The sequence below is a fragment of the Nothobranchius furzeri genome, chromosome 1, assembly GCF_043380555.1.
Source record: "Nothobranchius furzeri strain GRZ-AD chromosome 1, NfurGRZ-RIMD1, whole genome shotgun sequence".
In the NCBI taxonomy this organism is placed as follows: Eukaryota; Metazoa; Chordata; class Actinopteri; order Cyprinodontiformes; family Nothobranchiidae; genus Nothobranchius; species Nothobranchius furzeri.
Genome location: NC_091741.1, coordinates 61,636,546 through 61,662,752, shown reverse-complemented (window position 1 = coordinate 61,662,752; position 26,207 = coordinate 61,636,546). Strand labels below are relative to the sequence as shown.

The 26,207-nt window shown below is 39.7% G+C and overlaps 1 protein-coding gene across 3 annotated transcripts in view; it reads left to right on the top strand.

Annotated features, from left to right (window-relative positions):
* syn3 (synapsin III) overlaps positions 1-26,207 on the top strand; it is a 203,361-nt gene that overhangs the window by 102,762 nt on the left and 74,392 nt on the right. For all 3 annotated transcript variants that reach the window (XM_070549581.1, XM_070549585.1, XM_054740043.2), the window contains 2 exons: positions 23,656-23,812; positions 25,456-25,545. In XM_070549581.1, the coding sequence (XP_070405682.1) occupies positions 23,656-23,812; positions 25,456-25,545 (247 nt within the window). The remainder of the gene's footprint in view (positions 1-23,655; positions 23,813-25,455; positions 25,546-26,207) is intronic.

Below are 26,207 nucleotides of genomic sequence, written 5' to 3'. Positions count from 1 at the left end.
TACGGAGGAAACTCATTTCGGCCGCTTGTATCCGCGATCTCGTTCTTTCGGTCATTACCCAAAGCTCATGACCATAGGTGAGGATTGGGACGTAGATCGACCGGTAAATCGAGAGCCTTGCTTTCTGGCTCAGCTCCCTCTTCCCCACGACAGATCGGCTCAGCGTCCGCATCACTGCAGACGCCGAACCAATCCGCCTGTCGATCTCCCGATCCCTCCTACCCTCACTCGTGAACAAGACCCCGAGATACTTAAACTCCTCCACTTGAGGTAGGACCTCTCCCCCGACCCGGAGTTGGCAAGCCACCCTTTCCCGGTCGAGAACCATGGTCTCAGATTTGGAGGTGCTGATCCTCATCCCAGCCGCTTCACACTCGGCCGCGAACCTACCCAGCAAGAGCTGAAGGTCAGAGCTGGATGAAGCTAGGAGGACCACATCATCCGCAAAAAGCAGAGACGAGATTCTCCTGCCACCAAACTCGACACACTCCACACCATGGCTGCGTCTAGAAATTCTGTCCATAAAAGTGATGAACAGAACCGGTGACAAAGGGCAGCCCTGGCGGAGTCCAACCCTCACTGGGAACAGGTCCGACTTACTACCGGCTATGCGGACCAAACTCACGCTCCTCTGGTAAAGGGACTGAATGGCCCTTAACAGAAAGCCACCCACCCCATACTCCTGGAGCGTTCCCCACAGGGTGCCCCTGGGGACACGGTCATAAGCCTTCTCCAAATCCACAAAACACATGTGGATTGGTTGGGCAAACTCCCATGCCCCCTCCATCACCCTTGCAAGGGTATAGAGCTGGTCCACAGTTCCACGGCCAGGACGAAAACCACATTGCTCCTCCTCTATCTGAGATTCAACTATCGATCGGACCCTCCTCTCCAGTACCTTGGAGTAGACCTTTCCAGGGAGGCTGAGGAGTGTGATCCCCCTATAGTTGGAACACACCCTCAGGTCACCCTTCTTAAAGATGGGGACCACCACCCCGGTCTGCCACTCCCTAGGAACTGCCCCCGATGACCACGCAATGTTGTAGAGACGTGTCAACCATGACAGCCCTACAACATCCATAGCCTTGAGATACCCAGGACGAACCTCATCCGCCCCCGGGGCTCCGCCGCTGTGTAGTTGTTTGACTACCTCAGCAACTTCTGCCCCCGAGATCGGACAGTCCATCCCCAGGCCTCGCCTTAAATTTTAAACGTTACTATTTAAATCAAATCACTTTTTTTGTCACGTCACATGTGCAGGTACACTGGTACAGTACATGTGCTTCACAGCAACAGAGTTATGCAAAAATACAGTAATGTAAAAACAAGTAAAATATAAAAATGGCTAATCTAAGTAATAATATGTATAAGTTGTAATGTATATACATTACTAAATGTTTATGCAAGTATATTATTATTATTTTTTTAATATATTGTTCTACGTGTGTGCGTGTGAGTGTGTGAGTGTGTGTATAGTGTGTATATACGTGTATTACAAATGAATAAAGTAAACAATAAGATAAGAGATATAAAACGTACAGAGGCTGGTATGTGCAAAACAGTGGCATTAATGTACAGTATGGAGTGTGTAATGTTGGAGTTTCAGTAGTGAGGGTGAGGTGTCTGCGCCGTGTTCAGCAGTCTGATGGCCTGATGGAAAAAGCTGTCTCTCACTCTGCTGGTTCTGGACCGGATGCTGCAGAACCTCCTTCCTGATGGAAGTAGTCTGAACAGTTTATGGCTGGGGTGACTTGAGTCCTTGATGATCCTCCCCGCTTTCCTCAGGCACCGCTTCCTGTAGATGTCCTGGAGGGAGGGAAGCTCACCTCCAATAATCCTTTCTGCACACCGCACTACTCTCTGGAGAGCTTTGCGGTTGTAAGCGGTGCTGTTGCCATACCAGGTGGAGATGCATCCAGTGAGGATGCTCTCAATGGCACAGCGATAGAAGGTCCTGAGGATGCGGCGGCTCATGTCAAATCTTTTCAGTCTCCTGAGAAAGAAGAGGCGCTGCTGTGCACTCTTCACCGTATTTTCCATGTGCACTGACCACGTAAGATCCTCTGCCAGATGAACTCCAAGGAAACGGAAGCTGCTCACCCTCTCCACAGCGTCGCCGTTGATGGTGATGGGGGTGTGTACTCCTCTGCTCCTCCGGAAGTCCATTATCAACTCCTTTGTCTTTGTGACGTTGAGGGTGAGACGGTTGTCCTGACACCAGTGGGTCAGGGCGCTGATCTCCTCCCTGTAGGCCGTCTCATCGTCGTTGGTGATGAGACCTACCACTGTGGTGTCGTCCGCATACTTCACAATGATGTTGGAGTTTCTCGTGGCCGTGCAGTCGTAGGTGTAGAGTGAGTACAGGAGAGGGCTCAGCACACACCCCTGCGGAGCACCAGTGTTCAGTGTGACGGGGGATGAGGTGGTGCCGCCCAGTCTGACCACCTGGCATCTGTCAGACAGAAAGTTAAGGATCCAGCTGCAGAGGGAGCTGCTCAGTCCTAGATCCTGCAGTTTCCTGTCCAGCTTAAAGGGAACAATGGTGTTGAATGCTGAGCTGTAATCTACAAACAGCATTCTCACATTCGTGACATGATAAGTGGAGTTTTAAAGTATGCGCCTTCACCTTCCATTCAAATTCCCTCCAAGACAGACTATTAGTTAGTTTATGGCCTGCTTCAAGTGTTTCCTCCCATTCCTCATCTGTCATCATTATGTTCACTTCCAGTTCCCATTTTTCTTTAATATCTGTATTCTTAACAGTCAAATCCTGTTGTAAAGCTTTATATATTTTGAAATCAGTCCTTTTTTTGACATGTCCTTTCTGTTTAACATATTCACTTCCTCCATATTAAGTTTATCCTTGCTTGAATCTTTGCCTTATTTCGAAATAACTAGTCAATTAAGTGTGAGTATTGAGTGGTACTGGACTTCTGTAAAAATAATTTTCATAGGGATGAAGAAAGTACTCTGTCTGTCTGTCCTAAATAACATATTAAGCACGAAATTACGAATTATTGTGAAATTACACGCACAGGAAGTGCTTTTATTTTGTAGCATTTGCTCAGTCGGCTCTCGAAGCTTCTGGGCAGACCGAGAAGAAGAGCAGGGTCGAGGTGCATTAACCGTCGGAGGTCACGCTTCTGTTCTACACTTGACAGTCGCTGCTTCTGCACCACTGAGCTAAATGTAAGTAGCCACCATAAAAGTTGCTTAAATGTTTTTAAGACGGACATGGTGAGTAATGTTGGCCACATAGCAAGCTAATATGCTAAGTCATCGTGTAAGTTAGCTGTGTTATTAACGTTGTGTGCGACTAAAGTCCGTTTATTAAATGAAACGAGCAGCGTTTTCTCATTATTGAAGGTTAGCATTACTTTAGATACTTTTTTATTAGACTTCTAGAGACTTATTCCCTCCATTTTTGTCCCCTCCATTGTATTTTTTTTTAAACGTGACGTTCTGAGAAAAAAATGAAAGCGGGAGCTCAGCACCACCAAGTGAAACTTAAACGTCCATTTATTAAAAGTAAATGAGCAGTGGTCTCTTGTTCAGTGATGAAAAATCAGTCTGTGTTGTAAACTATTTTCCCCGTAGCACCTGTGCCATAGCTTTGCAAGCAGCCTGGTTTTTTAACCGTAGAAGAGGATTGAGACCGCAAGAGACGAAGCGGTGCTGTATCTCGATGCTATGTTCCCTCCTTCCCTCCATTTTTGTCCCCTCCATAGTTTTTTTAAAACGTGATGTTCTGAGGACAAAAAAAAAAAAAAAAAAAAAACAGGAAGTTCAGTTCGCTCGCGGGAGTTTGTCAGTTTTTGTGAAAAGTTTTATTTAATACACACATATACATCGAAATTTTGTTAATGTTTTTATCATCAAATTAACTAGTGCTCAGTTGCACATATCTTGAACCGCAGAACGCTGTTTCTGTTAATTTCACAGTATTTTTGTGTTGTAATTTTGTCCTTACTGTACGCTGTTGCTCCAGATTCTTTTCTTTAAATGTTATGTTTTAGCTTTGTGTGGATAAGTCAAATTACACTTGAATCTCCTCACATAGCTTCATATATAGTGGAGGACTGCCTAAATTTTGCTGACTAACACAGATCTACCTTGTGATTACCAAAGTTTTTTTTCTCTACTGATTATGCTTCCTGGTGTAGATGTGTAAATGTAGAGTATCTGCGTTCCTATGAGCTGTCGGCCACACCGGGAAGCCTGTCTATGAATCTGCAGTCAGACTTCAATGATCCAACCCCACTCTCTGCACACAAGATTGATGGCATGCTGCTGTTGACCCCCAAGAGGTTCATACAAGTGAGACAGAAGTAAGAACACTGGTGAGTAATTCTCACAATCTGTATTTTTGATGGCACATTCTAAATAACATGACTATATATGTATGTATGTATATATGTATACAGATTTGTCTTTTAAAACTGTCGCTTTGGCACAGAGGTTGTTATTCATGATTGTTAACATTCAAAAAACTTATGAAAGCCCTATGTTTTCTGTATTAAGGTGCTTTTAACTTAAATATCTCTTCATTTCTTTATTACAGTGATGGCGGCTGAAGCCCCACGAAACATGATCCTACGTGCTGTCGAATCTGACCGTGTAATTAAATTAAAACTTGACTCCCGTCCGGCCTCTTTTGATGAACTGATTAAGATTTTAAAAGAAAAACTGGAACTTGACTGTGATTTCAATTTGAAATACGAAGATCCAGACTTTGATGGAAGGCTCACTTGCCTTGTTGACATAGAGGAGTTACCACAAAAATCCTGTGTTCATATTTCCCTTACACAGGATTCCCGTTCTGTTGCATCATCTGATACCTTTTCAGATGTGTCATCCCCAGAGCGTCTAAGCAGATGGCCCCCAGGTCCTTTTCAGATTCCCAAATTTCCATTTGACATTGAGCTGACACTTAGAGATGGGAATACTGAATTTGAAAAGAATGAAAGACTTCAGTTGTCAAGAGACCAAAAACATGGTATTTTAGAGAATCTGGCATCTACCATATATACAGTAGGTTCAAGGCTTACCCTAGTGACAAAGAAATAGCAATGGTCTTGTAAGCAAACATCATGTTTAAAAGAAGCAGGATCTGACAGTGGTTGGAATGGATGGAAAAACAGCATCAAGTTCAAAAAGGAAAATTACAGGACTAAGAAGAGAAGAGCTGGATGTCAGGAGGTCTCCGTAAATGCTGGGAAAAGAAGCCAAAGAAACCCAGAGAATGAACCTTCCCATTCAAACATCCAAGCGTGCAGAACTTCCTGCCTAACTTTCCTCAAGGAGAAGACCCCTCTAGTCTGGGCTGTATGAGGCAGGCTGTTGTTGAGGAAGTAAAGAAGACTGAGAGAAACATATGTGTTATTAGCCGGATGATGCAGACAACATTTGCCTTGAGACGACAGACGAGTCATGTCCTGCCCTCCTGTGAAAGAGCTGATGGACCTCTGGCCTGCTCTTCATATGCCAGCTGAGGTAATGTGGATCAGCTCTTTCATCTGGTTTTATCTTTGACCATGCTATTTCACATTGCGTGTAGCGTTGCTGTATTTCATTCATCATAAATTAATAATTGTTTTTATTGTACTGTTCTTTCATTAATGCAGGTGTATGCAGAGTTTCAACGAATCACAAACCAGAACCGTCCTAACACCTTTTATGCGCAGCTAGATCACCACACTCCTCATTTGATGGCCTTATTCATACAGAAAGCTTCCAAAACTGGAAAGACTGCAAATGCTTTGGCTGACATTGTCAAAGCCCATGATGCACAGGTGAATATACAATTTACAGGCAATGTCTTTATGCTATGAGTATTGGAGCCACTGAAGAAAAAAAACAGAATTCTGAGAAAATAAGTCATAAATCTGAGTTTAATCTCAGAGTTCTGACTGGTACCTAAAACAAACAAACAAAAAAAAAAAGGAAATTGGGGAAGATTATGAGGGGGGATCAGAATTCTGACTTAAATCTTAAAATTCAGGCTTTTATTTTTTTGTTTGTTTTGATTTGGGTTTTTTTAATAAAAAATTCCTAAATAGTTTTTTGTTTGTTTTGTTTTAGGTTTATGAAAAAAGTCAGAATTCTGACTTAAATCCCAGAATTTTGAAAATATCTGAATCTTTTTCTCAATTCTTTTTTTCTTCTTCAGTGACTCTAATACTCTTAGGCAATAAGGCAGTATTAGGGCCACTGAAGGAAACAATTGAATACTGAGATAAATGTCAGAATTCTGACTTTATTAATTTTATTTATTTTCAGAATTTTTTCTTCTTCAGTGGCCCTAATACCCCTCCGTATTATGTAATGTTAAACACTTCAAATTAACTTTTGAATTCAGCAGTTTATCATTGGATTTAGATGCAGATAATACTGTCTTGGAAAATTGGTCAGAGCAGTTTGGCATTGAGTTTGATTAGTAAACTTGACAGTATTTACACTCTTAATCTTCTTAGGAATTACATGATGTCCACACAAGGCGTACCACTGTTCTCCATGCCCTTCCTGTCTATCTACGTGAGGAATCTGGATTTTTGAGGACATGTGTGGTAAGTCCCAGTATTGTAAATTTGAACAATTCATTCTATTTATTTATGCATAAGGACAACACAAGGACAACGCACATGAACATTTTGGAAAATGTGCCATTGTTTCAACTACAAACCTTTGGCAAGATGTTTAAGCCTGCCACACACGAGAGCAATCAGCTGAGCAAACGGCCTCGAATGACTGTTTGCTCAGCAGATTGCTCGCTGTGTGCGCCTGATTTTGACTGAGTTTTCTGCCTCACGAGACGCTGAGGTGAATATCTGACCAGTTAGATATTTTCCGCCTCACAGGGGTAAAAACTCGCTGTGTGCGCACTACTGAGCTGCTGGTTGAGCTGAAATATTCTAGTGGCCAACCAAAGCACGTTTTCCACTCACATGACCCCAAGATGTATTCAGATGCAGCCCCTTACCCTGTCTGCGTGTCTGAAAAATAAACAAAACGGTACCTTGCGGATCGATGGGCCCACTGTTTCCATTACCCTTTCGGAAGGATTCTGGGTCTTCCAGGTGTGTCTTGGAGTAAATTGGCATAAACTCCTTGCCTGGTCCATCTTTCCAGCTACTGTACCCATATTTTCCTAACCTTGAAATGCCGGTGGCAGCGACGTTTCGTCAACAAAAAAAGGATAGGCATTTCCTCTGTTTCCAGCTCTTGTCTGTTTTGTTTCTTTTCTGACATGCAGACAGGGGGCTGCCATCTTGGGGTCATGTGAGCGGAGAACGTGCTTTGGTTGGCCACTAGAATATTTCAGCTCAACCAGCAGCTCGGTAATGCGCACACGGCAAGTTTTTACCCCTGTGAGGCGGAAAATATCTTAACTGGTCAGATATTCACCTCAGCGTCTCGTGAGGCAGAAAACTCAGTGAAAATCAGGCGCACATGGCGAGGTATCTGCTGAGCAAGCGGTCATTCGAGGCTGTTTGCTCAGCAGATGGCACTCGTGTGTGGCAGGCTTGAAGGCACTGAGAAAAATCAACAATCACTGCAAAGAATTCAAGCAGCTTTCATTAGCGTAACGCTGGCACACACGGAAGCCATCTCACTTTATTCATAAATGAGAGCACAAAGCAACAGAATGAACAGGAGTAGGGCTGGGCGATATGGCCTAAAATCAATATCAGCTTATATTGAAGATCTCACCTCGATAACGATAAGTAGACGATAACTACAGGAATGCGTAGCAACAATATTTGTCCACTAGATGGGGCTGTCTCATGTATTACATTGACTAAAATTTTACATGACTCAAGGTGCTACAGCTTCTTAAAGGGACATAAATGTGGCCAACTTACACATCTTTTCTTTTTTTTATTATCAAATTTATTGACATGGGAAAAATTATCTGGATGAGAGACAAGAACTTGGATAACGATAAATCTTTGACATGTTGCCCAGCCCTAAACAGGAGTCTATCAGACTGCATTTATTGTTATTTACATGACAATCTACTGAAATAAAAATGGCCACAGTCAGAGTTTCAGTTCAGATGTGATTAGTGTATCATCTCCCTTTCATTTTTGTAAGGATGATACCAGTGAGCCGGACCTCGGATGCAGCAGTTGTCCTCCTGACAACCATCACCGATGATGCCGAGAGTCCAGTTACGTACGACCCAGTGAGAATCTGTTATCCTAGAGCAGTGGTTCCCAAACTTATTTAGCCGCGCACCCCCTTCTATGTCCCGACCATGTCCTGGTAATGTTCGGCCTCATCGATGCCTTACATTTAGATTATCCGAAGGGACTGACCAACACATTTGAGTCCACGCAGAAAATCTTACTTGGTCTTGATGAGTCTAATCTATCACCCAAGCTGCAGAGTCAAAAATGACCTGATGTTACATGTGTAACTCAAAATCTGAAAGAGTGGTGGATTCAGATGGCTCACTCTGTTAGAGCATTGTCCACATCCACAATGTAATTTACTATTTGTCTGCTCTTTAATTGTTGATGTTAAAGTAACACACCACCATTTGGGCAAATATGTTCATTTTCCACTTCTCATTGAGTTAACCCTCCCACTGTCCTAATGGGTAGGACCCCACGAGGAAAGTTGACCATTGAGCAGGGTTGATGGTTCATCCCTTGGGTCCATATGGCAGAGGTGAGGAGTGAGCACCACCTCACCCCTGTCACGTGGACCTCAAGGGATAAACCATCAACCCTGCTCAATGGTCAACTTTCCTCGCGGGGTCACCCATAAAGACAGTGGGAGGAACAGTTGAGTTTTACCTTTTCTCTGTTCGTCCAGCCGTTCTGAGTCTGGCAATTCCATTTGTGTCTTTAGTTTAGCATGAATAATTGAATCGGATTAGCCCATTAGCATCTAATGCTAATAGGCTAATCCGATTCAATACTCAACTGGTTTTATGCCAAATGGCATAAAGTACTCACTGACTTACTTGATAGTGGTTAGTGTAATTCATATTTTGTTAATGTTGAATTGATGTGCATCCTGATGTTGCTTTAAACCAGGGATTCCCAAAGTGTGGTGCGCCAGGGTAACCGCGGGTCCTTAAAAAGTCTTAAAATGTCTTAAATTAGCTTTTCCAAATTTAAGGCCTTAAAAATCCTTAAAAATGACAAATAATCCTTAAATACAGTTTCCAAAGGTCTTAAACCTGTTTAGACCCAATAAACAAGATTATTTTATTTCTATGAAATTTTCATGAATTCCTAGTTAGTCTTCAGCATTTTTTGTGTGTGATATTGGCGTAAGTGGAACCGTACACATTCAGTTGCTTGTGAAAGGGGGCTATTTTTAGATGAGCACATTAGCTGGTTAAACTAGTGGGAGCTTGCGCCATGGGGAAGTGCAAGTTCGATGGTAACTGGGTGGCTAATGCCATGTTCGCAACGCGGTTAGCACCGGTTCCAGGCAATAGCTGGAAAATAAAGCTTAAATTTAATTATAAAAATAGCTTAAATTTGGTCTAAGTGGCCTTAAAAAAGGTCTTAAAAAGTCTTAAATTTGGCTCCCTTAAACCTGCAGCGCGAGCTGCCGCTAGGGGGTGCGCGAGGTGAAAAGTGTAATGGCTGCGGAGCTCAGAGAAGTCTGTCATATGTCACCATTAGCGTAGAAACTCATTTGTGGGTGGGCCAAAGAAAAAGTAAGTGGGCACAATAAATGTAATTGAAAACAAGTATATGTTTGCGCGCGTGTGTGTCCTCCACATGTGCCCTAGCTTCATAATAACAATGCGCCGAGCTTCAGCACTCTGGCCTGCGCACGCCGATATGTTCCGTATTTGATCATTTTTAACGGTGTTGGAGGAATCTGAAGGTGGCGAGTCATTCTGGCAGATTGTAATTAACACCTGTCTCATGCAGGTGTTCTGACATTGTAAACCTCACACACAGAACATTGTGGATGTAACAAAATAACAAGAAATGATTCCCATTCAGGCTATTAACTGCGCGCTGAAGATCTGAAGTTCAGAGTGCGTCTGTCAGAGGTCAGACGCGTTCCGGCTGAACCACGGCTCACGGGTGCACAAGTGAGCACATCTGGGCTGGGCAGAAGTCATTTTACAACATTGGTTTAAATAGCGCGAGACGCGGTGACTTGAGCGGCTGTGCCGCGCGCACACACGCACACAGATGCAATAAGCACGCACGCTGCTTTAACTCCGGCGCGCCGTCAGACTGAAAGGCAGAAATGAACGCTGCCTCCACCGTGATAAAAACTTTTAAGAGGTTATTTTTCATTCAAGGTCAAATTAAGATCTTAGCTTCTGGGATGAGTCGGGTCCGCTCCAGCCAGTGACTCCGAACCTGACCACAACGCCTGTTACTGCAGCATTTGTTATTCCAGTCCGCGTGGCAGCGGATCGCAGATTCAGCCACACCATAAAACAGCCATAAGTCGGTCTGAGGCAAAAGTGAACATCATGGCTATATCTTGTCCCCTATAGACATGTGATTAATACGCACAAGTAGGTGATCAGTTCAGGTTTACGCAGAGCAGAAGGAAGGAGAGCGCTCTGGCCGCACAGGTTAAACGTTCCTACTTTAAGAAAACCGTTAAATTGCATTTTTTATGTGCTACCTGGGCACTCTAAATATTTATTTAAAATTAAATCAAAGGAAATTGTAATGGTATCGAATGTTTATTAATTACTATTTAAAAAATGAAAGTGATGGGGAATTTTTTTAACCCTGTCTGTTTAGCTTGACATCTGATATATATATACATACATATATATATGTATGGATATATAGAGCCATGCCCCGATGTGGGGGGGGGGGGGGGGGGGGGGTGCGTCGACATGGTCGGGACATAGAAGGGGGTGCGCGGCTAAATAAGTTTGGGAACCACTGCTTTAAACCACCTACTCAAAGAAAGACTACACACTGCTGTTGTCCAGTTTTCAAAAGTGTTCGTTTGTAATTGTTTCTTTCAAATTTTGTTTTATTTTCTGTTTGAGTTGGCTTAATCGGTAACTTTAATTTGATCATAATTTGAAAATTTATTTAATATAAACTCCAAATATTTAAGTTTATTTATGTTCTGATGTACTCAAATATCTGAGTTTATAAACTCAGAAAATATGAGGCAACTGATTGCCTTACATTTTTTGAGTTCTTCCTACTTATTCGGGTTTACAGTGTTATGAACTGTAAAGATTTTGTTGTGTTAGAGTTCACCTAACAGTTCAAGTGTTCATTTATTTGCTTTGTGTGTTCACAGGGCATGCTCAGTTGAAGTTTCCCTCTCTGCGCGTTCAAGATGTAAGAAAAATAATACGAAAGAAATGCAACAATGAAAACTTCAAAAAGGCATCAACAACCAAGCAAGTGGATCCATAAAATGGACTGATTTTTTTAAAGGCATTTTTTAAAAAGTCTTTCAAAATGGACAGAATTAACGTGTTAAACATGTTCAGAACAGTTTGCGTTCTCATCTTTGATTAATCCTGGTAAACAGGTCTGTTTTTGTTCTGTTCTAATTCTCTCTGTTTAATACATTTAAACAAAATTACTTAGCTACTTTATTAACTTTTTTCTCTGCATAAAGACGAAGTATCAGTAAATAGTGGAAATTAAATGTATTGGTAGTAAGCAAATAGCAGATGTTAAATGTTACTTGCAGTATGTGTTTATAGAGAAAATAGAGATACTAAAATTTACTAAAAGAATATTACGTCAAGTTTACTGTAAAGTGTACTTTCAAAACTGTAAGTATACTCAATTATATAAGAAGTACACTACAAGTAAACATATATTATTACTTTAAGTATAATTTTAAGTATACATTCAAAGAGAAAAGTATACTCAATTATTTCAAAAGTACACTGCAAGTAAACGTATAATGTTAAAGTTTATTTTTAAGTATACTTTCAAGGGCAAAAGTACTCAATTTTATTAGAAGTAAACTTATACTGTTACTTTTAAGTATACTTTCAAGGAGAAAAGTATACTCAATTATATCTGAAGTACTCTATAAGTGAACTTATATTATTACTTAAAGTATATTTTAAGTATACATTCAAGAAGAAAAGTATACTCAATTGTATGAAAAGTAAACTTATATTGTTACTTTAAGTATACTTTCAAGGACAAAAGTATACTTAATTATATCAGAAGTACACTCCAAGTACACTTGTGATGTTACTTTAAGTATACTTTCAAAGAGAAAAGTGTACTCAATTATATCAGAAGTACACTACAAATAAACTTAAATTATTACTTTGAAGTATACTTGTAGTATACTTCAAGTATACTTTTAGTGGCCCAATTTAGACCCAAGGAGTATAATTCTAAGTAAACTTTAAGAACAAGTATGCAAATAAACTTATGTACACTTAAGCATACTTGAAATTAGATACTTAAAGTATACTTCTTTTTCGTAAGGGTTTCAGAAACTAAAGTTTTTGCAATGTTATACTAATGTTACTGCAAAGTAATATTAACCTTAAGATAACGTTTCAGAAACGTTAATCTTCTGTTCCATTATTGTTTTGCTAACCTTAAGATAACGTTCCAGAATCATTATGCTGATGTTCAAGCGTTGTTTTGCTAACCTTAAGATAACGTTCCAGATACATTATACTTGTCATGTTCTGTGTCCCTTTGTTCCCCAGCCCCTCCAATTCCCACTCCAGGTTCTCCTTTTGTGTTTCATATCGCCCTCATATGTCCTTTGTCTGCATCTCATTTATGTGTCTCCTGTGTTCCTTTAGTCTTCTCCAGTCACCCCTCTGCAGCCAGTCATCCCTCTGCAGTGTTTATGGTTTCAGCTTTTCATTTTTATTAGTCTCTTTAATATGTTTTGTCCCACCGGTTTTTGTAGTTCTCCTTCCCTTTAGAATTTTAGTTATATGGTTGCTTTTGTGTTTTTAGGTTCACTCTTAGGTCATGTTAGTTTCTTCCCTGATTAGTCATTGCTTTCACCTGGTCCTCCCCCCACACTCCACACACCTGCAGCTCATCTGCCTCCCATTATGCCCCAGTGTATTTAAGCCCTGTCTTGTCTCTGTGTCTTGTCGGTCCATTGTTGTTTGTTGTAATTCTGTCAAGTTCTTCTCGTGCCTCTAGTGCTTGGATCTAGTCTTCTCGTGCCTCTTGTATTTTTGGATCTCCAGATCTCTATCTGGATTTTTGGACTGTTGGCTCCCAGCCTTTTGGATTACTTTTGTTTTTTGGTTACTCCTAAAATAAAGGATTTCACTTTACATCTTCCCCAGCCTCGTGTCATCCTGGGTTTCAGCATATTTGGGTCCTAAACATCCCCAGATCGTGACAATACTGATGTTCCAGCGTTGTTTTGCTAACCTTAAGATAATGTTCCAGATACATTATGCCGATGTTCCAGCAATGTTTTGCTAACCTTAAGATAACGTTCCAGATACATTATGCCGATGTTCCAGCAATGTTTTGCTAACCTTAAGATAACGTTCCAGATACATTATGCCGATGTTCCAGCAATGTTTTGCTAACCTTAAGATAATGTTCCAGAAACATTATGCTGATGTTCCAGCAATGTTTTGCTAACCTTAAGATAACGTTCCAGATACATTATGCTGATGTTCCAGCAATGTTTTGCTAACCCTAACCCTAACATTCCAGAAACATTATGCCAATGTTCCAGCAATGTTATGCTAACCTTAAGATAACGTTCCAGAAACATTATGCTGATATTCCAGCAATGTTTTGCTAACCTTAACATAACGTTGCAGAAACATTTTTCTAGCCTTTAGATAACGTTCTGGTAATGTCAGGCTAACGTTTTAGCAATGTTTTGCTAATGTTGCAACAATGTTTTTCCAAACATTAACAAAATGTTCCGGTAACATTGTAGCAGTATTGCAGCCATGTTATGAAAATATTCCGGGAATGTTATGCTAATAATCAAATAACGTTTCAGTAACCGTTCCAGTAATGTTATGCTAATGTTCTGTTAACATCACGCTAACCGTAAAATAACGTTCAAACACCTTTAAGCAAACATTCCAGCAATGTTTTTGTATCGTTAACACACCATTCCAGTAACGTTAAAAAAACTGGACATTTCTACGTTTTTACAACATTCAAAGTAAACATTCCCATAACGTTCTGTTAACATCATGCTAACCGTAAAATAACATCCAAACAACTTTAAGCAAACATTCCAGCAATGTTTTTGTAACGTTAACACACCATTCCAGTAACATTAAAAAAACTGGACATTTTTACGTTTTTACAACATTCAAAGTAAACATTCCCATAACGTTCTGTTAACGTCATGCTAACCGTAAAATAACATTCAAACAACTTTAAGCAAACATTCCAGCAATGTTTTTGTAACGTTAACACACCATTCCAGTAACGTTAAAAAAACTGGACATTTCTACGTTTTTAAAACATTCAAAGTAAACGTTCCGTTAATGTCATGCTAACCGTAAAATAACATTCAAACAACTTTAAGCAAACATTCCAGCAATGTTTTTGTAACGTTAACACACCGTTCCAGTAACATTAAAAAAACTTGACATTTCTACGTTTTTACAACATTCAAAGTAAACATTCCCATAACGTTCTGTTAATGTCATGCTAACCGTAAAATAACATTCAAACAACTTTAAGCAAACATTCCAGCAATGTTTTTGTAACGTTAACACACAATTCCAGTAACGTTAAAAAAACTGGACATTTCTACGTTTTTAAAACATTCAAAGTAAACATTCCCATAACGTTCTGTTAACGTCATGCTAACCGTAAAATGACATTCAAACAACTTTAAGCAAACATTCCAGCAATGTTTTTGTAACTGTTAACACACCGTTCCAGTAACATTAAAAAAACTGGACATTTCTACGTTTTTACAACATTCAAAATAAACATTCCCATAACGTTCTGTTAACGTCATGCTAACCGTAAAATAACATTCAAACAACTTTAAGCAAACATTCCAGCAATGTTTTTGTAACTGTTAACACACCGTTCCAGTAACATTAAAAAAACTGGACATTTCTACGTTTTTACAACATTCAAAATAAACATTCCCATAACGTTCTGTTAACGTCATGCTAACCGTAAAATAACATTCAAACAACTTTAAGCAAACATTCCAGCAATGTTTTTGTAACGTTAACACACCATTCCAGTAACGTTAAAAAAACTGGACATTTCTACGTTTTTAAAACTTTCAAAGTAAACATTCCCATAACGTTCTGTTAACGTCATGCTAACCGTAAAATAACATTCAAACAACTTTAAGCAAACATTCCAGCAATGTTTTTGTAACGTTAACACACCGTTCCAGTAACATTAAAAAAACTGGACATTTCTACGTTTTTACAACATTCAAAATAAACATTCCCATAACGTTCTTACAACAAATTTTTGTTAGCTGGGTTACGTGTGGCAGCACTGTTTCCCTCCTTCACTGCCAGATCGATGGCCTTCAACTTAAATGCGGCATCATATGAACTCATACGTGTAGTTTCCATGATGAGGGGGTATGGATTTGAAAAAAAATTCTTTGTGGTGCCGGCTGCTTGCATGTGCTAAATAAAAATGAGCACTTACTTTGATTTCCACTTTTGACTTCCACCTGTTTCACTTTCTGCTAAAGCGCCCCCTGCAGGTGAAGGAAAATCTTCAGTAAAGCCGCACCTCACTATAAGCCGCACGGTTCAAAGCGTGGGGAAAAAGTAGCGGCTCATAGTCCGGAAAGTCATTGGCATTCAAGTCCGAGTCAAGTCGGAAATCTTTTTAGATTTTATCAAGTGAAGTCAGAACTCATTAAAATAATGACTCAAGTCTGACTCGAGTCCAAGTCATGTGACTCAAGTCCACACCTCTGCAAGTGGGAATGCTGATCTGGCTGAACAGCAGATAACCACAGCCAAAGCATGAGAAGCCACAGAGCAGCACTTCGCTAGTCTGCTTTTACCATCCAGCTCCGTCTGGACTTCAAAGCAACACAACAGATGCTTAATTAGCACTGATCTGTTTATTTGCCACTGGACTGATGAAATGTTGGAGTTTGTTTGTTGGAGGTTTTGAGTTAGGCCCCCAAAATGTAAATGAAAAACTGCTCTTCTCAGGCCCAATCATCACCAGCGCTGCACACGTTATTTTACCCATGAGGAGACATACACCCACGCCATGGCTGAAGTTTAAAGAGATCAACTTTGTTCAGCTGGGTTTTATCAAGTTCTGATGTCTGATCTAACAGATGACCTTCATGAAAAATGTTAACCAATTCAGCCAAACACTCCACTGAAACGCTTGCTGTGGCTGTCTGTCATTCAGCAGGGTTCCTGACTCTACCATAGTCTTACAATACAGATTGTCTCTCATCTGCTCTACAGAAGCAACAAATATCGAAGGGCAGGAGGGTTGCTGAGATTATTTAAATATATTTTTTTCATTTTAAAATGACCATTATTAGTGAATCACTATGTGGTATAGACAGGGGTATGTCAACCAGAAATGGGCCAGATCTGAAAAAGCACCACAAATATTCCAGATAATAACTCATATTTATTTATTAATTTGTTTATTTTTAATAAATTAAAATTTTGACATATTTTCTGCATTAATTCTGTGTGTTTCTTCTGATTGCATTATTTGGTTATTTTTGTAACACTTTTATGTATTTATTTTTTTGCTCTGTGTTAAAAAAAGAACCAAATAAGGCAATTAATTTTTGATTCTTTTTCTGGCTTTAAGAATTTATGACAAGCAACTTTTGCTCAACATTTTGGCTGATTTTTTATTCTAAACAAGAAAATTTAGAACACATTTAAAAATATTTACCTTATGTCATGCAGTGCTGATTTTGCAGATAAGATCTTTTTAGACTTAAAAGAATTTAAAAAGTCTGAAGACAAGGCTTATTTTTTACGGATAACAGGGGCTGCTCAGGAGGCTTGTGAAAGCCTAACACACAGAAAAAATACCTGTAAAATTGTCCCATATTCCTTTTAATTCTGACTGGTGAGACTTTCAGACCACACAGAGGCAGTTCTCACACCCGATCCCTCTAACCTCTTTTGACTCGAAAGTCCATCTTAATCAGGACAATGAACTGTCTGCCTGGAGAAACAGCTAATACCTCAGACACGTTCATCTTGTTACTGAGCAAATAAATCCCTTTTGCAAACCTGCTGACTTCAGGGGTGCTTGTAGCAGGCCTAAGGGGGCTTTCCTTCAGGTGTCCTGTGGACATGATGAAAGCACGGCCCAGTGCACCACCTCTACCTTTCTAATGAATCCTGGATGGTTCTTCTAACTCCTCACAACACTCATTTCCCTTTCAGCCAGAGGCCAATGCATCTCCTTTCCTTATTATGTTTCCTTCCTGTGGCACCTCTCCAAATCCTCCACATTATCACTTATGATGAGCAACTGAAAATATATGCTGTGCTCTTATTGAATCTTTTAAAGAATTTACTTGTGATATTGAACTTTTATTTATTTAATTTTTATATTATTATTCTCATCTAAAACAATACGACACAAGCGTTGATGGTGCAAATGTGATGTTTGTGTTAGCTTAGCTGGAGCTAAAAGCCTGGCAGACATTGCTGGATCACCGTGAAACATGGTGTCCTAAGTAGTTCTGTGTACGTTCTAGATCCAGATGAAATCCCAGAAAACTGTATGAGGTGTTGAAGGCATTAAATAAAAGGTTTACAACTTCTTGAAAACATTAAACATCATCATTCAGATGTGGTTTACTTTGTTTACTATTACTGAACGTGACAGGTAGTTTTATAACTCATATTTAAACAAAAGGGACTCAAGGATTGAGATTCAAACAATCAACCTTATTATTTTGTCAGGCTTTACAACACTGAAGCAGGACAGATGACGTTGGAGTTTCTGCTTCAATTTGCTATGTTTACATTTTAATGGTTCCTTGATATTTAAGGAGAAACACTAATGTTTGGTGTTTTGGGTGGTTTTGATGACCTATAATGAAAAAAAAATCATTAAAAATAATCAGTAAATATGTTGAAAGAGGACGATTATAATTAAAGGAGCCATATCAAGGAAAATCCACTTTTTGGAGCTTTTTGTGAAAAAAAAAAAATTAAAATTAAAAACCAAACCCAATATTGGCTGTATTTGTGCATTTTCATGATTCAGCTGCAAATTCTGAGTTTCCTTTGAAAATCCTGTAAAGCGTCAATGGAAGCGAAGAACCAATCACAATACTCGCTCTTCCACCCATGCACCCTTCAATTGCGCGTTCCAGGCCAAAGGTGCAAGTGCATTGGGGTCCCGATTCTCAAGTGTAGAAATTGACCACGCTTCTTCTGCACCTTTGATCCACATCACTGCAAAATTGGGTGAAGGGTATTACCTACAATCCATTGCTGCGCGGGAACTTTGAGTAGAAGTCGGAATAATGGCTCAAGTGTCTTTGATGAAAATATATATTGTCAAATGAAAGTTTTACTTTAAGATGATTAATGATATTTATTCATGCTCTGAATGTGGAGAGCGGTGAGCTGCAGCTGTGGCTGCACTCGGAAACTAGTTGGTGGATTACTCCCCAATCCAACCCTTTAAAGCAGGGAGACATTGGGTACCATTGTTAAAGTCTTTGGTATGACCCGACCAGTATTTGGACCCTGATCTCCCAGTCCCAGGGTGGATACTCTACTACTAGGCCACTGAGAAGGTCAGTGAATGTAAATTTAGTCAAGAAATTGTTTGTTTGTTTGAAACTTGTTAATAAAAACAAAAAGTAGCACAGTGACCGACATGCATTGCAGTCAATGATGCAACGCTCACTGCCCCAATTCGTAAATTATTGGCACACTTGTGTACTACGCACTCAAAGCCTTACTGCACACTTCCTCCAAGTGCACTTTGCTGAAGATAGGGAGCAGTGCGAATATTGGAATTGGGCCTAAGATCATCATCAGACCTTGCTCTTTTCCTGGAAGCTACCAGGTAGGCCAAAGACACTGTTGTACGTGTGTTTTGTCGGAACAGACGTGGGCGGAGCATCACTGAAATTTTTTGTTTCATTTCCAGTTTTGAAATCAGGCTGATGAAAATAACTCGTATTTAAGATAAATGACATTTCAGTACTGCCAACGGCAACATTTTGCCATGTATTGCGCCTAACTTTGCCCTCAAAGGTTTAAAATAGCAAGATATGGAACCTTTAAGGGTCCAGAAATGTATAGTTAGTAGTAATAGTACTAATACTTGTTTTTTCACATCTAAATAACATATCTTGAGTTACATTTTCTGTGTAAATATTGTCATGTACAATATCTGAAAACTAAAGAAATGTATACCTTCCTTTTTTAGAAATCTCAAACCACGTTTTTTTCTTCTGGTCTCCATATAGGCCTGCTCTGCCCCTTTTCCACCTTTTTCAGCTGTCGGCTAACTCAGGAGACACTGAAGATGAAGATTTAAAGTGTAGACTAAAATGTGTGCACCTATTTTAAAAGGGAGTGTTTTGTTATTGTAGAAATAAATAACTTCTAAACTTGCACCAATCCTTTCAATTTGTGAGAAGAAGAAGAGGAAAGGATTTTTTTATAAAGTGCCTCTCAAGATAAAAAGCGTAAGGCGCTTCACAAGAAAAACAATAAAAAGATGGGAAAATGATTAGGAAAAGATCATAATTTAAATGGAGAAAATGAAAAATTAAGAAAAGGAAAATAATATTTAAAGAAAGGAACAATGAAGTTAATTCTCTATTGTGGCTGTGTGATGTTTAAAAGACATGACCCATCACAGGCCTCCATGAGGCTTAGCTTTTCATGACATGAATCCAATTTAACTAAGATGTTGATGTGCTGCAGTGTTTAGACTAACTAGACTAACAGTCTAACTTCATGAAGGTGTCTATGTACCAGCATTTTTCCTCAGAAGCAGGCAAACAGACTTTGTCTCCCTCAGGTTGGTTTCCCGGTGACGACAGAGAGCCAGCCTGGCATAATGGACCATTGTGTTTTAGCTCCAGGCCGCTCCTCGTCCTACTGTTTGACCTTCGTAGCATTCCCGCTGAGTTTTACCACAATTAGTCTTATCAATGACAGACAGACTGATGGAGGAAGATTAAGCCCTCACCATCCTATGAGCTAAGCACCGGGTCTTTGTGATCACACACGTTCCCCACAAGCTGAGATTTCGCTGGAGCCTATTAGAAGGTCAGGTGTTCTGCTTGTTAAATGGACCTAGAGACCACATGGCAGCACATTGTGCCAAGTATGAATAGCTTCCTGCTCCAGGAATTCTGATTATTATGATGTCACAAAGTTTAAAAAATCTCAGGTTTGCCATGTTTTCCTTACTAGACAGCTGTTAATGGCTTGCTTTGAATATATTTATTGGCTTAATAAGTGGAAACAACCCCAAGCTGACATAAACTTTAAAGCTTTCTGGTTTTACTTGTACAGCCGTGAACGCTAACAAGAGATCGAAGATCAGCTGAACAATTCTTCGTCCCCACTCAGCCCATCAGATGTGCTTTTGCGGATGGGCTTTTGCATTTGTTTACTATGACTTGATCTGCTGCTTTGGACTCAGTGGCTCGTCTTAAGCCTAGGTGGAAGAGGACCATTATGGACCCTTGGTTGACTGATGGAACTCACAGTCTTGATTAACCAGATTGGGTCTTGACTCATTAATCGATTAATCGTATTAAACAGGAAAATTTAAAAACTGCTAGGGAAACATTTGTTCTCTCCTTCCTTTACTTTATTTAACAGCAAAACATGGTTAGAAAACAGTTTAATAGCAAAACAACATGCTATCACCTAAATATATCATAATTAAACTATGATCAGTAAATTTTATGTATTTCATTAACATGATCGGTAGTGAGCTACTAGAAATGCTAATAACATTTAATTTCTACTGCTACAAATGTAATGGTGACATATGTATTATAGTGGCGTGCTATAATTCTGCAGCAGTGTTGAGTAGAGCAGACTTGAAGCAGCAACCTGACTGCAGTAGCTCTGCTCCATAACGCTGCAGACAGCTAAGAATAAACGGGGTGATGGCAACTTTTCTTCCGCTTGTAGAGTTTAGATATTCTTAGTTTCACAACCATTGTGGTTTTTCTGAACCCCTCTTAATCGTGAGTCTGCTACTGGCTAGCATTAGCTAATCTGGCCGTAGTTACACTTTTGATCCCGAATTGTTTCTGCCTTTGTGTCTTGCTGGTTTCTGTTTTCCTCCAAAGCACCTAGATTAGCACAATGTGTGCCGCTAAAAGCATCTTCCTTACACAATAAAAAGCAACTTACCTTTGTTCAATAAAGTTCTGGGGGAAAGTCACTTGAAAAGATGTTGCACCAGTGCTGCTTCTAAAAATAGTGTATTGCATGTGCAACATAAATGTACAGCCCTGCCTAACAACGTGAATTAATCCGGGCCTACGGGTGAATTACTCTATAAGAATAAACAGTTTTTTGCAATTTACCCAGAGACTGAGCTCTCCCCTTCCTCATTGATGGCTCCGACATGCTTGCGTTTAAGACGCTGCATCATCACCGTCGTACTCCCATGCCATGCCATGTCTGATTTACATATGTTGCAGGTGACAAAGGTCTTTCCATGGTTTAACATTAAGTGCTCCCAAACTTTTGGAGTTTTTATTATCTTAGGTCTTCCTGCTTCTGCCATGTTCTAAGTGTGTCGTTCCTCATCAAAACACCGGCTTTCTCTCTCGTTCTGATCTGCCTCGGTCTGCTCTGCTGCCACCTACAGATGAGCTACGTGCATTGACTGTTTATAAAAGTTGCGCATCTTGAAAAAAAGTTGCACAACACAACGAATTGATGACGAAATGCATTGCCAACGCATTTTTTCATTGATTTTTATCTATTTGATTGATATGGTTTTGCAGCCCTAAAGACCATGTTTGTGGATTATATATTTTTTTTGGTGACCCTATTGTTTTTTTTTTTTGTTTGTTTTTTTAATCAGTTTTTACTTTATTGTGTTGTAATGTATTTATGGGAAGTAATTTGGTCAACTCTCATGCTGTGTGTAAACATGCTGTACAAATGAACTGGTGTGGTATCTATCTATGGTTTAGTTGATGTTAATATAGGCTGCTGTCTGGGTTAATTTGTCTATAAACAGTATTAATCTGTATTTTAGACATTTGACATATCTGGTTCCTGAGCTCTGTCCAGTGTAAATAGCAGGAAGGAGCATTTGGTGTGTTGTCACTCTGGCCGAGTTAGCAAAGGGGGAACAGCTGTAGTCGCTCTGACGCCGAGACCAGATAATTCCTCCGGCCCATTCTGTCTGACAAAAGCAACACTTGAGGAACCGCAGCCCGTTGGATGGTCAGGCTGTAATCTGGGTCCACAAACTGTCTCCATCTACTTCAGACCTCTCTTACCCACACACACGTGATGTGCAGGTGTTTTTACCTTAAGTGAATTTGCTAAAAGTTTTAGAAATATATTTCTTTTGTGTTCGTTTTCTTACTTTTAAAAAAGTAGCCACATTTATTTTGCCACACATCAACAAACCCACAGAGAACTGAAGTCCAACTCAGCTGTTTCCATCAGCTTTATGATGTTTTTTGTGTCTTTCAGTTTATTGTTTTGGTTTTATTCTTTTTTCCTGGTCAGGCCACTCTCATCAATTTAGACTGCTTCTTTCTGAAGGATGAACCCAATCTGTAATCTGTAATAAAGTAGCAGCCATGTTGATCCGGCATAATTTAAATACAGTATTTAAAATGATCTACCCATGTCGAAAGGCAGACTGAATTGTTTTTGCATTAGTTTCCGCCTGTGTGTGTGTGTTTGACAAATCTTTACTGGGGGAATGTCTACAAACTGTTAACTTTTGGAGTTAGGTCACCATTAGGCACTAAAAATGACAAATTTTCATTCAGTTTTACAGATTTTGAGCTAAACGTAAGTAATTGAAGTTATCCCAATCTCAGTTAAAGACTTGGTCCTGCATTTGATTAAGTTAGCTACAAAGTGGCCTCAGAGAGGAAGCTGTCATTAACCAAAATGCCACAATACTTCCAAGTCTCCCATTCAAACAAGCTGAAATACCACAAGAGTGTATGAATATACACCTGACCTGGATCAAACTGGAGAGCACTTGGAGATGAAAACCAACGCCAGCCATACTAAGTTGCGAAAGGTGCCTTGCAGGTGCTCGATGGACCACTTGGCACCGCTCCTGGAACAGTAAGGAAAGGAAGGATTAGGCCATGTTAATTGGATCGTTGGTCTGAAAAGATTAGGAGCATTTCTTCACTCTGCTGGCCTGACACAGTAACTACCAGAGCACCTGATCATTGTGATGAAGGACTGGAGAGTTGCCTGACCTGAGCACAGTCAGGTCAGGTATAGTGTGGGTTTTCTGGGATTGGTGCTCAGTCTGATCACTTCAGTAAAACATAATTCAGACCTTCAGAGAATGTCAACACTTATACTAAGCTCACAGCATCTGCTGCTAAATCGTTTTCCTGCTTGGTAATCAGTGAAGTATACTGTACATGGAGTATTTGGTCAATATGAGATACTAAATATATAAAAAGGAAATTAAAATGAAATCTAAATGAAATAACTATTCAAAATATTTGGGTTTTGCCTACCTTCCTACCTAGCCAACTCTGTTTTATTGTCCTAATTTTCTGCAGGTCCTTCAAGCCAGACTTTGTCCTGATTCGCCAGCATGCTTACAGCATGGTACCTGGTGAGGACTTTCGGACTCTTGTGATTGGCCTGCATTTTGGTGGTGTTCCAAGCATCAACTCTCTTTTCTCTGTCTACAATTTCTGCAGCAAACCTTGGGTGGTAAGCAGTCTTCAGCAGCTCTTAGCTCTGTTTAAACCCCCACTTTGACATTTTTAGTCCTTGCTTTGGCAGCTGCCTGACACTGATTTATCTGGGTTGTTAAACGGAGCTGGGACACCTGTCTTATGAGCAAGAAGCCTCTATTACCAGACTTTATTAGAGACTCTGTTCCAAAGGAAAGCAACTTAACTGCAGTGAAAAGCATGTAGATGCTTCTGTATGACTTCATAAAATTACATTCTTATCACATACAGTTTTAGGTCTTAAATATACTGAATACATTAGTTTTACATAGTGAAAGTACTTTGCATGGTATTTCCCAGCTCCGTAACCTGTTTGATGAAACTTGTTGGATATGCTGCACCTTTTGCTTTAGTCTGATTTACAAAACAACAAATAAATGGAATGCTTTTGTGGCCTTCTTTTATAGTTTTCAATAACACATTTTTAAAAAACAAACTTGAACTGCCAAAATGCATTTACAGCTGTGGCAAACAGATCAAAAAAACACAATAAGTGTCCAGTTTCAGGTTTTCTGTTGTAGAGTTTTTAGAATTTTAGCAACCCAAGGCAGAAGCTTGTTAACTTACAGTCATGGTTATGAATGCAGGCAGACACATGCAGTTTGAAACGATTGTCTTTCTTTGATTTCAGCGTCTTATGGCCTAGATTATTCTGTGTACGTTCTTGATTGTTATCCTTGGCAGGTCCTGCAGCAACAGCATACAAATGCCATGGAGCACACTAGCAGTACTGTGACCTGGAATTTGTCATAGGTTCTAAACAGGGTAAAGGTCTGAGTAGTTTCTTGCATCTGGACCCAACATGTTGATGCTTTCCTCCCTGAACCGCTTAGTTCTGAATCAGAATCAGAAGTGTTTTGGGAAATTGCTTTGGTACTTGGTATAAAACAGGAAGATAAAAATAAGAGATAAGAAAATATAGGAAGTAAGAATATAGTTCTGATAAAATAATAATATAAAGTGTCAATACTTACAGAAACTGTTGCTATATACAAGACAGTGTAGGTACTAATCAAGAGCGGATCAGTTTAGGAAACGAACACAACATAGGGTCAGGTGACTGGGACCAAGCCACAGATTTTAGCCATGTGGCCCAGTGCGCCATCTTGCTGAAAAAGACATTGCTCAACACAAAGCTGTTGGTGATGGTTGGGAGGAGTTCCTCTGGCAGCATGTTTCGGTACCATTTATTCATGGTTGTTCTGAGGCAAAACAGTGAGGGAGTCCCCTTCTTTGGTTGGTAAGCAACCCCACATAGAGCAGGTTGTCCAGAAACTGTAGGATTGAGCTGGCTCCTGGCAGATAATTCTGCTGTTGTGTCCATGGGCAAGGCACTTATTCCACCTTTCCTGGTCGGAGGGACTGGTGGCGCCTGTGCTCGGCAGCCTTGCCTGTTTCAGTGGGCCCCAGGGCAGCTGTGGCCACATTGTAGCTCATCACCACCAGTGTGTGAATGGATGAATGATTCACTGTAAAGCTTTTTGGAGACTCTGAAAGATGCTACATGTCAGTTGCAGCTCTAAGTTATGTTTTGTTGCCTTGTAATAATGTGTCATAATAATGGGTGAAGCGTGTGTCCTCCAGTTTATTTGACAACAGGTTATTTGTTTCTTCTTGCAGTTTTCTCAGATGATTAAGTTGTACCACTCCCTCGGCCCGGAGAAGTTCCCCCTGAATGAACAGACCTTCTATCCCAACCACACACAGATGGTGAGTTTCTCTTTCAAACAGAGGAATATGCACTTAAAAGAAATCACTTAAAACACCACCTAGGTTTATTTTTCATTAAATCTTTATTACAAAAATATAAAACACAGAAATTAAGTCATAATTCTCTACCCCTACAAAGAAATAACCCTCCTCCCACACAATTCAGGAATCAGTGTTTACACAGACTCTTGGTTGTAGGTTTTTTTGTTTGTTCTTTTAAGATCATATCCAACCATTTTTCTATGTTAAGCAAACAGTACATTTACACAAACATAAACCACATAAATATCACAACTGGAAGTGAAAATGCCTTCTTCACCCAGAAAAACAATAATGGCTTTAAAAAATATATATTTTTTAAAGTTTATTTTTCTTTTCTTGTAGGCATTCTCATTTTTGAATTATGACACATTGGGATAGATAGGACTTGCCTTTAGAACATCAGCAGGCTCTAGCATAATAGCTATAAATCTTGAACTGAACCACTTTTTGTTTAAAAAAATTATTTCTAATTTATAAAATTTAAAAAGAAGACATAGAAAAAAAAATCTAAATATTTTCTGCCCAGTGCAGAAAATCACTCGAGGAAAAAAAATCATACTGAAACTATTTATATCATATAAATTATATATTACATTTTTTGTGAGCTTTATATTTACTGA